At 43.6% G+C, this 14994-nt stretch overlaps 1 protein-coding gene across 1 annotated transcript; it reads left to right on the forward strand.

Moving 5' to 3' along the window:
• Window positions 1-228: 228 nt before the first annotated feature.
• HRG (histidine rich glycoprotein) lies at window positions 229-12172 on the forward strand (the record flags this gene model as incomplete). The annotated part of the gene is given in 14 exon segments (XM_079921407.1): window positions 229-446; window positions 2321-2336; window positions 2339-2410; window positions 2412-2438; window positions 3202-3304; window positions 4793-4959; window positions 5958-6038; window positions 7910-8011; window positions 8614-8681; window positions 9184-9355; window positions 9359-9644; window positions 9647-9678; window positions 9682-9868; window positions 12042-12172. Coding segments are annotated over 14 exon segments (1638 nt in total). The 5' UTR covers window positions 229-252.
• Window positions 12173-14994: the final 2822 nt, after the last annotated feature.

Raw genomic sequence — 14994 nt, forward strand, 5'->3', positions numbered from 1 at the left:
GCAGATCACAGTTTCACCCACTCACTGGTGGCATGTTTCAACTTTCTGTCCCCAGGACCCACTAATCATTTACAGCGTGTTGACTGATATGTGAACCAGGGGTCAAGGTGAACATACCCAGTTACATAACAAAAACGGATAAAGACTTTGTTGAATCAATCGTGTGTGTATGTGTGTGTGTTTTAGAAAATCTGTATAAACTTCTCTGCTGTGGTATCCCAGAGCAAAGAATGGTTTTCACATTTTAACAAAATGAAGTTACTCACTGCAGCACTGTTTTTCATCCTTTTGATCCCACTGCAGCATTCCTGTGCTGTGAGTCCCACAGGCTGTGATGCTGCTGAGCCCGTGGCTGGGAAAGCTCTAGACCTGATCAATAAAGGACGGTGGGATGGCTACCTTTTCCAGTTGCTGTGGGTCGCTGATGTCCACTTGGACAAAATGCTGTGGCGCTGCCCATAGCAGAGCTGAGTGGGGAGATGATGTACCAGGGGCAACTGAGACTCTAGCCCCTAAGCCTGCTGCTTTGCACAGTGGATTGGCTTTGGGCAGGGTTTTCTGTTTCATCTGTGGGCTGCTGTGACTGTTCTTTTTTCCTTCAGATGAATGTTTGTTACTAGTATGTCCTTAACTATGAAACAGCCTGTAAGTACTTGTAAACACTTATGCAGAGCCCAGTCAAAGGCTCAGTACTGTAAGAGAAAGATTAGAATAAACTGTGGGACTTGCTCTCAAAGAAATAATAATCAGCTCACATGCACACATATGTGAACTGCATAAGATGGGGTATATTCAAGTGACCAAGTGAGTGGTATAGATGCAGGAGTGATCTCATAAAAGGACTATTTCGATGGGATGGGAGAAGGCTTCCTTTGCGTCCTGAAGGGTGAGCAGGATTTGAATAGGACGGTGGCTTGTGTAATGGCCTTCCAGGAGAATGCCAGCCATACCACCTCTATGTGGGTAGGGAATCAGGAAGGAAGGTGTTAGGGAGAAGCGGAGCAAAAGCAGAGGGGTTCCAGCAGTTCTCTGTGGGCTTTGGAGCAGTCATCACCTTGGAAGAGAGACCGTAGGCTTGAAGAAAGCAAGCCTACTGTTTTCATTTAGGTTATATGTTTATTCGGAGTGCATTTGAGGGCTTGATAGAGATTACGGAGGCAGTCCTGCTTCTCCAGCACCACCCCAGAAATAACCTACCCTTTGGTGGAACCACTGAAATCAGGGAGGCGAGACCATGGGGCACCAAAGAGGACAAGCAGAGATATTTATACTTGTTACAGTGTTAGAAACCAAGGCCCTAAAGGTTACAGAGAACGAGAGTGGAGGGATTTAGGATTCCACTAGCAATCTGATGACCAGCCGCCCCCTTCCAGGCTCTCTGCCACATGTGTAGGACACAGGATGAATCATAGGACACAGGATGAATCAGCACAGTGCGACCTCTGAGTGGCAGTGGGGAAGGGGTGGGGGTGGGGGGGCGGATCTCCCTGTACCTGGGAAGATAGGGGCCGGAGCAGGGACACAACTAGGAGCTGGTTCAGGAATGACGACATGAGGAGCAGCCCCAGGCAGTGGGAATTAGGGCAATGAGAGTAAAGAAAAGACATGAGATGTTTCAAAGAAAGACCATTCAAGCCTTGAGGACAGGACATTCTTTAAGACAAAGACTAAGGCAATAAATGATTAATGGTGCCACTGACCAGACAAAAGAAGTTGAGAGAGGGAGCTGGTTTGTAAGAGAAGAGACTGAATTTAGCTTTGGGCAAGTTGAAATCAAGACAAGAAATCTGAGACTTCCCTGGCGGTCCAGTGGTTAAGACTCTGTGCTTCCACTGCAGGGGGCACAGGTTTGATTCCCTGGTCAGGGAACTAGGATCCTGCAAGCCACGCAGTGCAGCCAAAAGGGAAAAAAGTCAATCTATATTTTCAAAAAAAGACAAGAAATCCAAGTTCAGGAATAGAGCTGGATGAGAGGACACGACTGCATATACAGATTGGAGGCCGTGATGTGACTGTCAGCACTTATATTCTAGGCTTGTACCTTCAACACCTCCATCCAAACCAACACTGCTTTTTAGTGATTGCTTTTGAAAGTTCAAGGGCAGAAGCAACATTGTGACCAGTTAAAAAGAGCATTCAGAAGTAACTCTCTGAAGCGTTTTATTAAATAAGTAGATCAAATGACGCAAAGGTAGGACATCTGCAATGACTTGGAGAGGAGCAGGAATTCTATTTAGGAAATAAAAAGATTGGGGTGTTTTTGAAGAAAACTCTGGGCTCCCACATGCTACCCACCCACTGCTTTCTTGGTATTCCCCAGGGATCCACAGCTGTCTAGTATTTAGTCTTGGATGTGAAAGAATCTGACTGTTCAGTCCTATCCAGGAAACACTGGGCTGACGGTGAGCCAAGCTGTTTCTATTCGTCCATCTGAAATCGTAAGTAAACACGGTTCCATTCCTCTCCTCTTAGCGTTCTTGACTTCTGTCTATTGTGCTTGCCCAGGGTGGCTGCATACCTGGGCTAACACTGTAAAAGAGTAAGAGCAGCTTCTGCCTCTTGGCTCATGAAGACTGTGTTGACCTTGAGTAATATTTTCTTGAGAGCTACACCCTGGAACCCAGTTCAAGAAAAGTCAGTGGGGCTTGTGGTCCCATGTGATAGCATGACCAGCTGTAAGGCCTTGAGCAAATCACCTAACGTCTAAGAACCTATGAACTTGTAACCGTGTCCTATGAATACTGGTCCCACTAACAGAAATGGCCAAAGGGATTAGTTGCAGTCGCCATGAGGAATAGGGTCTTGTTCTGCACGTTGCACGCAGGTACTCAGAGCCCAGGCTCCCTGCCACAGGAGGAGGACACAAAGATGAAAGAGCACAGATATAAGATTTCAACTCCAGAAAATAAGATGTTTACATGCCCAGGGGTTTTAGCATTTTTTTCCCTTGCAAATATTTAGGGTATGGCCATGATCTGTTTCAACAGTTTCTCCGTGGTTCTCATGAGGGTTTTGGATGCTTATAGCATTCAGATCACAGAAATGTGCTAAGAAAATACAGGTTTTTGAGAGAGGGTTTGGTGAGAGAAAGCACAGACAAATTTCAAATGGTTAGTAGGAGTATGTTGCCTCACTTTTTTGTTCCCTCGTGTCAACCTGAGGAAAGCAGTAGGCAATAATATAAACCCCTCTTTCTTGCAGGTGATTGGACAACGTAAGGTAATAGCTATAACACTTTCGGATGGGTCTCAGAATCTTAGAGTGAATGACTTTAACTGCACCACAAGTTCTGCTATGATCATCTGTTAAAATGCTAATTAATTCTAATTAATACAAAATTCAGTCTTACAGTGGTATCATCATATAAGACTATTATGTACATATCAGAAATGGTTCCTGCCCTTGTGGACGTATTATTACTTGCTCTCTTGAGAAGAGAAGAGAGAGGGGTTTTCCTATTACTGGCACACCTTCTTTTAAATAAATTCAACATATAAAAATAGAAATTTACAAGAGGCTGTGTGGAATCATCGTAGAGAACATAAGCTCTGGGGTCAGATTTGTTTGAGTTTAAATCCCAGCCTTATCACTTACCAGTTGTGTGGTCTTGAGGGCAAGTTACTTAACCTCTTCAAGCTTTCCTCCTTTGTAAAATGAGGATAACAATAATATTATCCCTTTGGTTCCTTCTCAGAATTAAATAAAATTGTCTGTGTAGTACACTTTGCAAAGTACTTAGCACTCGAGTATTGCCATCAACATCTGAAAGTTATGTATGTTCACAAAGCAGTCATACAAAGGATATATTATCTCCTTTAATCTCACAACAAGACTATGAAGTAAAGATTATGATCCTTTCTATTTTAGAGATAAAATAACTGAGCCTCAAAGAGATTCAATGACCTGGCCCAGGGAACACAGCCAAAGTGTGGCAAAGTCAGGACCCTTTACCACCGGTGTTGACTCTAAATTCCATGCTCTTTTAATTCACTTTTTCAAAAAGAATTATCACAGGACTTCTTTTAAAATAATTAATCTTAACATGTTTCAACATATAAAAATTCAACAGTCAAGCAACTCCCTCAGGAGGTTGCCTTAAAGAAAGATTGAGCTGTACCTTCTCCTCTCTCTGTTAACGATGCGTCTCTCTCTCTCTCTCTGTCTCTGTCTCTCTCTGTCTCTGTCTCTCTCTGTCTCTCTGTCTCTCTCTCTCTCCCTCTCTCTCTCTCTCTCTCTCTCTCTCTCTCTCTCTCTCTCTCTCTCTCTCTCTCTCTCTCTCGTTGGCAGAGACAGGAAGAGGTCATTAAAATATTAGCGTTCTAGGTCTTCCCTGGTGGCGCAGTAGTTGAGAGTCCGCCTGCCTATGCAGGGGACACGAGTTCGTCCCCCGAGCCGGGAAGATCCCACATGCCGCGGAGCGGCTGGGCCCGAGAGCCATGGCCGCTGAGCCTGTGCGTCCGGAGCCTGTGCTCCGCAACGGGAGAGGCCACAACAGTGAGAGACCCGCATACCGCAAAATATATATATTAGCATTTTATGAGTGATGGGGGTGGGGGCATCGTGAATAAGGGTCACAACAGAGACTTGAGCATCGGAAGGATCTGGGTTTAAGAGACGTGGCTGCTGATTGGCTGATCTGATCTTAGACAAGTTACTTAGCCTCCCCAACCCTCAATTGGTCCATCTATAAATTGGAAGCTATTGTTATTCTTGCTGCCATGCTTATATGTGTTAAGTCCTAGCATTGACATTGTAACCCAGTAACCACAAAGCTGCCAACTGCTTTCTCTAGTCTCTTCGGCACTGGTCAATACTAAAGACAGCCCAGTACTCTCAAATGTCTTTGCGGATACAGAGCTCTACAGAAAACAAGCTGACAAAGCCCTGGAGAAGTACAAAAAGGAGAATGGTGACTTTGCTTCTTTCAGAGTGGACAAAGTGAAGAGGGTTGCAAGAGTTGTGAATCACCACTAACGTTTAGCTAGAGTTTGAGGGCCCAGGCTCCACCCTGGCAGGTGCAAACTCAGCAGCACTGTTCCTCTCCGCTGGCCTCACTCGGCCAGCTGCCTTTTACCTTGAGACTTCTGTTGCAGCCTCAGCAGAGAGGCAGCAGATACCATAGAACTGCCCTCCTTCAGTTCTTTAGACTTTGGAATTGGGGTGTGTGTATCTGAATATCTAACAGAGAAAAGGGAAAACCCAAACAAGGGAGAGGGAAAGACAGAAGAAAGAGCATAATAAGATGATGCGAGTCATTAAAATCATCAGGTCCTAACCTCCTTCTATTACAATGGAAGACCGAGGCTCAGAGTGCCTATCTCACCACACCCAGTGGTGTGGCTCGAGTGGGGCAGTTCTTCCTCCCAGTCCAGGGACCTAAGTGCTTCCCACCCAGAGGGGTCTTGTCGAGCAGCTAGTTGATGTCTGTTGTGCATTTTGAAAATGTGAAGTTAAATAGATTACGGTGCATCCAAGCAATGGAATGAATACAACGTAATTACTAAAAACAACGGTTTGGATGGATATGCCCTGGAAAGTGTCTCAAGATACATTGCTAATGGAAAAAACAGGTTACAGAACAATACTTAGAATATGATCCTATTTATGTTAAATAATTAGATATATGCGTATATGTGCAACATATTTAGGAAAAGGCTTGAAGGAAAAACTCATCAAGTGGATGATAATGGTACCTCTGAGAAAGGGAGGCTGGGGTGCAGGAAGGGTGATTTTTCACACTGTGCTCGATTACGTCTGTGTTAGTTGAACGTTTCAATGAAATAGTATTCACCTTATCACTTATGTGATAAATATTTTAAAGGCAGAGACCATCAGAAAAATGGCACATATTGGGGCTTTTGAATCCTCATAGTGCTATATTGAATATTGGATCGTAGGTATCCACTGCCTTTTTTACTTTTTACGTCCCGAAACTGCTTGGATTCAACTTGTTCTAGAGAGGAGGGGAAAGAACCAATTACTACCTGGACTTCTCTGTGAGGAACTGCTCCAGTCACCACTTTCCCAGGCACTCTCATGTGAGTATAATCAGCCTCTGTGAAATACTAGGTAACATTTAGAGACCACTTACTATGGGCCAGGCAACTTTCTAAGTGCTTTACATATGTGACCTTATTAACCCACCACCACCCTATGAAGTAGGTACTATTTTTATTCCCGATTTACAGATGGGGAAACTGAGGCACAGAGAAGTTAAGTGAATCATGAGAGTATCATGTATATTATAGAATTATATATGCTATATACCTCAACACCAGGTTCTTTACCCATTAGGATTAAAGACTTAGCTAAAACTAATAACTTGCTTGTATTAAGAACTGACACCCAAGGGTGCTTTCACTCACTTCACCTCGTTTACTCCACTCAGTGACCCCATTTGACAAACGAGGAGGTAACTGAGGCTCAACAGAGGGAGGTGTGTTAGTTTCTGCTTTATAACAAAGTGAATCCGTTATACATATGTTCCCATATCTCTTCCCTCTTGCATCTCCCTCCCTGCCTGATGTTCACAACTGAGCTGAGGTTAGAATCCAGTCCTCCAGTTGCTCAATCGATGGGATTGCTCCCCTAGCCACTTATACTTTGATACTCAGGTACCTGCAGGAAGATCTCCTTAATAACACTCAGCATTTGTATGGTGACTTACAGTTTACGAAGCACCCATGTTATTGCCTCATTGGAGCCCTGTGACAAGCCCTCTGAGGAGAAGCAAGTGTTTGCCTCCATTTCCCTGGAACAAGATGGTCTAGAAGTTTAAACACTTGCCTAAGGGCACTTAGCTAGAAAGTGTTAGGACACAGGATGTTAATGGTGGCCTTTTGATTTCAAGTCCAGGAATTTTCTGAGGTTTAATAACACATTCTCCAGGACGGAAAGAAAGGAGGCATTCATTCGTTCCTTCTCTCACTGTTCAACTTTTCAACCTCAAGCAGTTCTAGAATCCTGCTTAATAGCTACCAGGAAAGACACCCCACCTCCTCCATTTCCATCCCCAACAAACCCCTATCTTGGTGTAGGTAATGCAAACCCAGTAGAGAAACATGGCAGCTGGAGAAGAGGAGCTCAGTGCTAAGTGTTTTCCAGCATATTATCTCATTTAATTAAGCCTTCCCACAACGTGTAGTTAGTTAGCATGGTACTCACTTTACAAAGACAAATCCAGAAATTTTATGTAACTTGCTTAAACTCACAACCAGTAAGTGGCAAAGCCAAGATTAACATAGGTGTGTTTAGGTCTGTTTGACTCCAAAACTGTACTCAGATCCTCAATGCTTAACAGTCTCTTCTAAAAAAAGAGTTTTCTTCTTGTCCTAGTCTAACGTTGACAGCTGGGTATTGGGGCCTCTGGGGCATAGCAGTGCCAACCAGTTGTAGCCTCGGTACCTAGGGTAGGGCCAGCAGACAGTCACTTTGACAGGGTCTGTGCAAACCCACTTTTATACTGGCTCCCTTCTTCCCAACATTTTCTTCCAAGGGCCCGGTTTAGGTTGTACAAATCCCTCTTCTGCACCACTCTTCACTCTCTCTAGACACAGGCAACTCAGGTCTTCTTGCAGAAGATTGGGCTAAAGGCAAGGTATCAATGATGCAGAGTTCCTCCTACAGCCCATGGGGAAGCCCAGCGCGGGGGACCACTCATGGAAGGGAACCACTGCAACTTGGAATGAAACCCTTCAGAACGTACACTTTCCCTGAAGTGTTGACTAGGAAAAATGGTTAAATAGCTGATGGAGATATTTGATAATATTACCCTGATTTTTCGAAAGCCTGTTTTCCTTTCCCAAATGTCTGGAAGTTCACAACAAGAGCTGGGCACCTTCATACCACCGGCACACACACACTCAAATACACATACACAGACACTAACAGGTTTATCTCTTCTTTATAGATCTTTGGATTCTGCAGAGCAGATTTGTCCTATGATGTAGAAGACTCTGACTTGGAAACCCCAAAAGACATTGTCATAAACTGTGAAGTTTTCAATCTTAAGGTGGGTTGCTTAAGTAGCCTTTGTCATGAGCAGTGCCAAACTAAGTGATATTTTCACACATATCGTGTATTTTGTTCTTATGGCTGTTGGTGTGTATTGTGTGTGTGTGAGAGAGAGAGAGAGACAGAGACAGAGAGAGAGAGAATAGGGAGAGGGAGAGAGAGAGAGATGATGGATGAGAGATGGGGGGGAGGAGAAATACAGAGAAAATAGGCCCCTGGGAAAGTACAATTGTTGATATGACACAAAAAGTATGAATTTTTCCCCAAGAATTAAGGGTAAGATTTGCCAGAAAAGTAAAATCATGATCAATTCAATCAACCTCTAATGAATTTGAAAGTGGTCCTTGTAGTCAGGATTCCACTGCTGACACTTAATAATTCCTAGCTTTTATTATTAGGCATAGAACCTAAGAAGAATGAATTAGCCTAAAATTTACTATATAAAGGTATATGAAATAAGATTCAAAACAATATTTTACATATGTCCCAGAAAGTTTTGTTCTATACCAAGATATTCTTCACAGTATTTTTTACATCAGCAAAAATAAACACACAAAAAACAAAAAAAAAACCCTGAGTATAATCCAAATGTCCATGTAGCAACCCTCACCCCCAAAATGGAGGGGGCAGGCTTGTCACCATGAACATGGCTCCACAAGTGCAAAGAGGTAAGTGCTCATCCTTTAGGAGTAGGAGAAGTTTGTACCATAAAGCCTCAACTCTTGAGAATATAAATTACAAAGCACTAGTTTCCCAAAGGTTGATCTATAGATGAGTATCATTTTATAATATAATTTCACCAGATTATGTTGAAATGAGAAGAATAGTAATAAGGAAAGTTTTCATAATACAACATTTATTCCATCAAAAGGAGTATCCTTTACTCTGAGATTAACTTTCTGACTCGTGTTATCAAAGTATTATTCCTATTGTGAAATAATAATGGTGGTAGATGATAGTTTTGTTCATATTTTAAATGCCAAGTTGGCTTGATAAGAATTCGAGGAACCATTTTTTTGGGTCTCCTATTTTTAAAATTAGTTGTGAAATCCAAAAGTCTGGAAACCATTGGTGTAAATTAAATTAAACATCTAACTTCTTTTGTGTTACAGGATGATATTCACTCTTCTGTGTCCTTCACCAGGAACATACATCGTTCCTGGTGTGAAGTGGTGTGAAGCATCGTTTGGGCCATGCCCTCCACTCTGGTGAGCATTCTCCTGCTGGCAGGACTCCATTTAAGCCCAATGGATCTAGAGATCACCATAATCCCCACGAGTCACATAACTTTAGATGCCCACCTCCTCTAGAAGACAAAAATTACTCAGACAGTCCACCATTTTGAGTAGGAGTTCCTCTACCATTGCCCCCTCCAGGGTCAAGATGCCATCACCCTCATTTTGACACCAGTGGGACCCATGGGCCCCCTCATAATCATAGTTCAGGTGAGCACTATCCACACACACATCGTCCTCACAGTCACCATCCCCATGGACACCATCCCCATGGCCATGATTTCTACGACCATGGACCCTGTGACCCACCACCCCATAGCCAAGGTCCCCAAGACCACCATCGCCGAGGCCATGGCCCACCACCTAGGCACTCAGAAGAAAGAGGTCCAGGTAAAGGACCTTCCATTGGAGACAAATTGAATATGTTCACTGACTCCCTCCACTAAATACAGGTGAAGTTCTCCCTCTTCCCGAAGCCAATTTTCCCAGCTTCTCATTGCCAAACCACAATAATCCCCTACAGCCAGAGATTCAGGCCTTCCCCCAATCAGCCTCTGAATCATGTCCAGGAGAATTCAAGAATGAGTTTCTACAAATCTCAAAGTTTTTTTGCATATACAGTTCTAAAATAAAATCTGATTTCCAAACTTCCCTGGTGGCACAGTGGTTAAGAATCTACCTGCCAATGCAGGGGACACGGGTTTGATCCCTGGTCCGGGAAGATCCCACATGCCATGGAGCAACTAAGCCTGTGTACCACAACTATTTAGCACGCAGGCCACAACTACTGAAGCCCACGTGCCTAGAGGCCGTGCTCCACAACAAGAGAAGCCACCACAATGAGAAGCCCCTGCTTGCCTCAACTAGAGAAAGCCCGCACGCAGCAACGAAGACCCGACACAGCCAAAAATAAATTTTTAAAAAAGTAATAATAAAAAAATAAGTAAAATCTGATTTCCTTGATGGGAAAAATGAATCATGTCCTAGATTAGAAACATAAATAAAATGTGACCAGTAATAAATGCAAAATGACAAGTTATTTTAACCTTATATTCATACTCAGCATCAGGAAAAATGTGAGTGGGGGTGGAAATGGCATGAGAAGAGGGAGACAACTGGAAAGGAGAGGAAAGATCTCAGCACTACAGATTAGAAGTTAAGTCCATCACTGCCTATTACATCACTTGAGGCAAATCTCTGATCCTCAGAACTTCTTTCTTCCTGAACTCCTTTAATTCTAGCGTCTTTTCTCTACTAGTACTTATGCTGAGGTTGGGCCTACCAAGAAGGAATGTATTCTCACTTAAAGGATTATTCTTATAAAAGGGACCCAAATTCTCTTCCACTTGTTTTTTCCAGCCCATTTGTTTTTTGGAACAAATTAATTTCGATTTCAGGTTGATGTCCTAACTGAGCTAATGGGAAATTTAACCTCAGTCCTTCTTGGAGTTCCCGCTACTTCCCACACGAAGTGGTGCCGAGTTTTACTCTCATAGTGCCAAGGTGTTTGGGTGGTGGGCATGAGAAGGAGGTCTGATTCTTTTTTTTTTTTTTTTTTTTTTTTTTTTTTTTTGCGGTACGCGGGCCTCTCACTGTTGTGGCCTCTCCCGTTGCGGAGCACAGGCTCCGGACGCGCAGGCTCAGCGGCCATGGCTCACGAGCCCAGCCGCTCCGCGGCATGTGGGATCTTCCCAGACCGGGGCACGAACCCGTGTCCCCTGCATCGGCAGGCGGACTCTCAACCACTGCACCACCAGGGAAGCCCAGAGGTCTGATTCTTCATCACTAATCCACCAGGTCCCCCGGCTGAGGGATGCTTACTACCCTGTTCACATCTCTCTTTAGGTCTCGTTTATCTGCTTCTTCTGTACCAAACTGGGATATAGGAGTCTCCGTAAGATGCTAATGGACATGACTGCCAAGAGACACCATATGGCTGGTCTCTCCCTGAGATCTTGCTGCCTCCAAGCTACAGCCCCAGAAAGCAGGACAGAGGTGTCCTCTGCTTCACAAGTCCTCTGTTCTTCTCTTCTCTTCTCCCCAGGCTAGGGACACTCTAGTCTCAGATAACTTCTCTTTATTCGTTTTTGCTCAAAAGACTCCTTTCTCACACTTGGATCCTCTTTCTTTCTCCTTCTTCCCAAATCAAGTCTCAAGCATAGACACAGGCTACTAAGACTTTAGATTCTCTCTACCTGACTTAGTGAAGCAGTTTCAGGTGTGTGGTGTTGGCAGAAGGTAGATTCTAACAGCAGGGCTGCGGGTGGGGTAGGAAAAAAAGCTAAGGGTGAAAGCAACTAAGCTCTTAGACTGGGAAGAAGGAGAAATACGCAAAGATGGAGAAGCTGAAGCTGAGAGAGTGAGGGGATGGCTGAAGGCGCACGGTCCACGAGTTGGAAAGGAATACACGGCTGATCACGGTGGTGTTTCAAGTGAAAACTCAAAAACAGTGTTTTCGAACCTAAGTTTGTGTGCCTGACACACTGTGAAGCCAAAAAAAAAATGTCAGAGTTTGGATCAGAGAAAGGTTTATTAGTGGAGGAGGCGCCAGCGTGGAAGATGGGACTTTTCTCAAATTTATCTTCCTGGCTGGCCGGGGTACAAGGTTCTGAAAGGCAAAAAAGTAAAGGGGAGGGGATCTTTGTGATTTTCGCTTCCTGATAAGACCTCAGTTGCAGACATCCTGGCGCCATCTTGTGACTCGATGTGTTCTTGGTGATTGTGATTGATCTATGTGTTCCTGCAAAGCAAATTAGTCAATGGTGGTCTTGTGATCCCTTAACTTCTTTCTAGGAGAGAGCAACAGCGATGGTGGAGGCATTTTATTATTTCTTAGAGCCTTCGTGATGGTTCAGGAGTTTCGATTCTTAATTGACCCTCCCAGGGTCATCAATTTTAAGCCCGCTTGGAGCCAGCTGGTTTAAGCCACAGGACAGTTTGGGGTCATAAATCAAGGCATTAGTTTAAACTAACAGTCATGGATAAGATTATGTTGGACTTGATTTTTCTTCCTCTGCATTCCCTCACTTCCCTAGTTAGTAACTGTTTGAATCTGTCTGTGGAACTCAGGGAAGGTCTAGGAGACTAAAACCTTTTTACAAACAAGAGGCAGGCAGAGGACATGCGGTGGGGGTCTGGTCCTGGGAAGGCCCCAAAGGGTCCTGTTCAGTTACAACTGGACTTGGCACTGTATACAGGTGTATAACTGATAGGAAAGAGTGACTTTGAAGGACACTGATCTGAGCTCTAATCCAAGTCCCACAATTTACTAATTATAACAAACATTAAAGAAGCATTCGTATACTTTTTAGCTATCATATGACGACAACAACAAAAATCTAGAAAAGGAGCAATCAGTGGTATATTGTCTAAACCTCCAGAACAATGTAAGGTCCCTAAAGTAAGTAGGAATCCTTTCTTACCCCATTATTCACCTGTAGCAACTATTTGCATATTATGAATGCATTTAATTAAATGAATTGAGAGCATTCAATCCTATGTTTTCCAGGAAGTAGTTTTAATAACTCAAGCAATATTTGTGAAAGGACTTTATAAAACACTGCTCAAATGCTTCTGTGGGTTATTAAGCTATGTGTTTTTTTGGTCTTCCTGGATTTCACCTTTTTCCACTCCCTGTGTCCATGCCTTCATGGAGGAATGTGATTCTGCAGGGCTGGCGTTCAGCAGGTGTCACCCTAGTTGTCTATGGCTGGTGACTCTTCTGACTGGTTGTTGTATCTGGACTGATTGGTCAGTGCTTTCGTCATATTAGTTATTGAATACTTAGAGTGTCAACACTGTGGCTCCAGGAAATGAAGTCTAGCTGTATTCCAAGGAAGAAAGAAAAATGGGTTGCCACCATTACTATTGTTTAGAGAAGAAAGATGAGGCCCAAAGACGTTTAATTCCTTTCTTAGGATCTTACAGTCAGTAAATTGTGGGTCTGGGATTACAACCCAGATCAGCCTCCTCCAAAGTCACATTCTTTGCTACTTATTATATTTCCTGTATACGCTGCCAAGTCCTGTGTTTTTAAATTTTTTGTCAGTTTTATTGAGGAATAATTGACATACATCACTGTGTAAGTTTGTGTTCTGCATGATGCTTTGATATACATAAATGTGAAATGATGATCACAGTAGGTTTAGTTAACATCCATCATCTCATATAGATACAATTAAAAAAAAAGAAAAAAATTCTTCTTGCAACGAGAACCCTTAGGATCTACTCTTAATGACTTTCCTATATATCACACAGGAGTGTCAGCTATATAGTCACCATGATGTGCATTATAGCCCTAGTGCTTATTTATCTCATAACTGAACGTTTGTGTCTGTTGAGCACCTTCCTCCAAGTCTGGTTTTTGAGTCTTCACTTGAAACATCACCATGATCAGCCTCGTATTCCTTTCCGAGTCCTCCTGGACCGTGCACCTTCAGCCACTCACTCTCCCAGCTTCAGCATCTCCATCTTTGCACATCTCTCCTTCTTCCCAGCCTAAGAACTTACCTAAGTCTCTTTCACCTCTAGCTTTTTTTTTTCCTACACCACCCCCGACCCCGCCTCAATACACACACATACTGGAATCTACCTTCTGCTATCACCATGCACCTGAAACCACTTCAGTAAATCAGGGATTCTTAACCATCCCACTCTAAATGTGTTTATAATTTATAAGAACTAATTACCAGGCCCTGTACATATCTTAATTCATTCACTCCTCAAAAAAAAAAAAAAACATGAAGATACTATTCTACATTTAACAGAGGAGGAAACTGAAGCTCAGAAAGGTTATATGACCCTGGCTTGCTCAGAAACACAGAGCAATTAAGGAGCAGAGCTAGATTGGAATCAAGGTTGGATTACTGTCAAGTGAAATGTTCCTGCCACTCCACTACAAGGCCGCCATTCAGCCCACATTGACCCCTCTTTTCCAAGGGCTCTCAGGAAGACGGAATTGCCAAGCTAGAGACCCTATCAACAACAGAGAAGTCAAACACCTTTTTTGTGAGGAAGGCGATAAGACTTGAGGGCAAACTTCTGCTAGGGGCTAGCCCTTGTCTTAGACCACCTCTCCCCGAATAGCCCATCTTTCTCAGACAGGTGGCGGAGGCTTGGTAGTGAAAGACACCAAGCCAGAAGCAGGGCCTGGGGATGCAGGGCTTCACCCAACCCATCTCTTCTTATGCTTCTCCCCTCTCTCCTCCACCCTGGGGAGCATTTTCCTTTCTAGAACTAATGCAAGTGAGTGGAGAGAGGCTGGCTTGAACACAGACCAGAAAGGATGTCCATATTTTATTTTTAGTTGCACCAATATTCTGGTGTAGGACCCCCAGCACTTACTACGTCGCTGTGCATGGGCTCCCCAGGCACGCAATATGATTGCTGGCAGCTTGCTTCTCTGCAGCTAGAGAAGTTAACATGCAGAGCAATTTTATTGAAAGGTGTCTGCACATTGTATCTACAGTTGCATTGTTGCCACATGCAGTGACCTTCATAAATGGCTTTGGGAAAGTCACAAGGGAATAACAGAGGTAGTTGGTGTTTTTTTCTCTTCCTTTATTAGAGTCTGCTCTGATTTGCTAGACAAAGTTGTGCAATCACCAGGAAATGTGCTCTGTGCTCCCACATGCTCCCCAAATGCAAACAAGCAGGTCAACAACCCCAGTGTTGTAATGTTTCAGCCTGAAATCTGCTTGGATTACCCAGCAGGGCCATTTGTCCTTTTGGAGTAAGCAAATAGTGC

Source organism: Stenella coeruleoalba, assembly GCF_951394435.1.
Source record: "Stenella coeruleoalba genome assembly, chromosome: 5".
In the NCBI taxonomy this organism is placed as follows: Eukaryota; Metazoa; Chordata; class Mammalia; order Artiodactyla; family Delphinidae; genus Stenella; species Stenella coeruleoalba.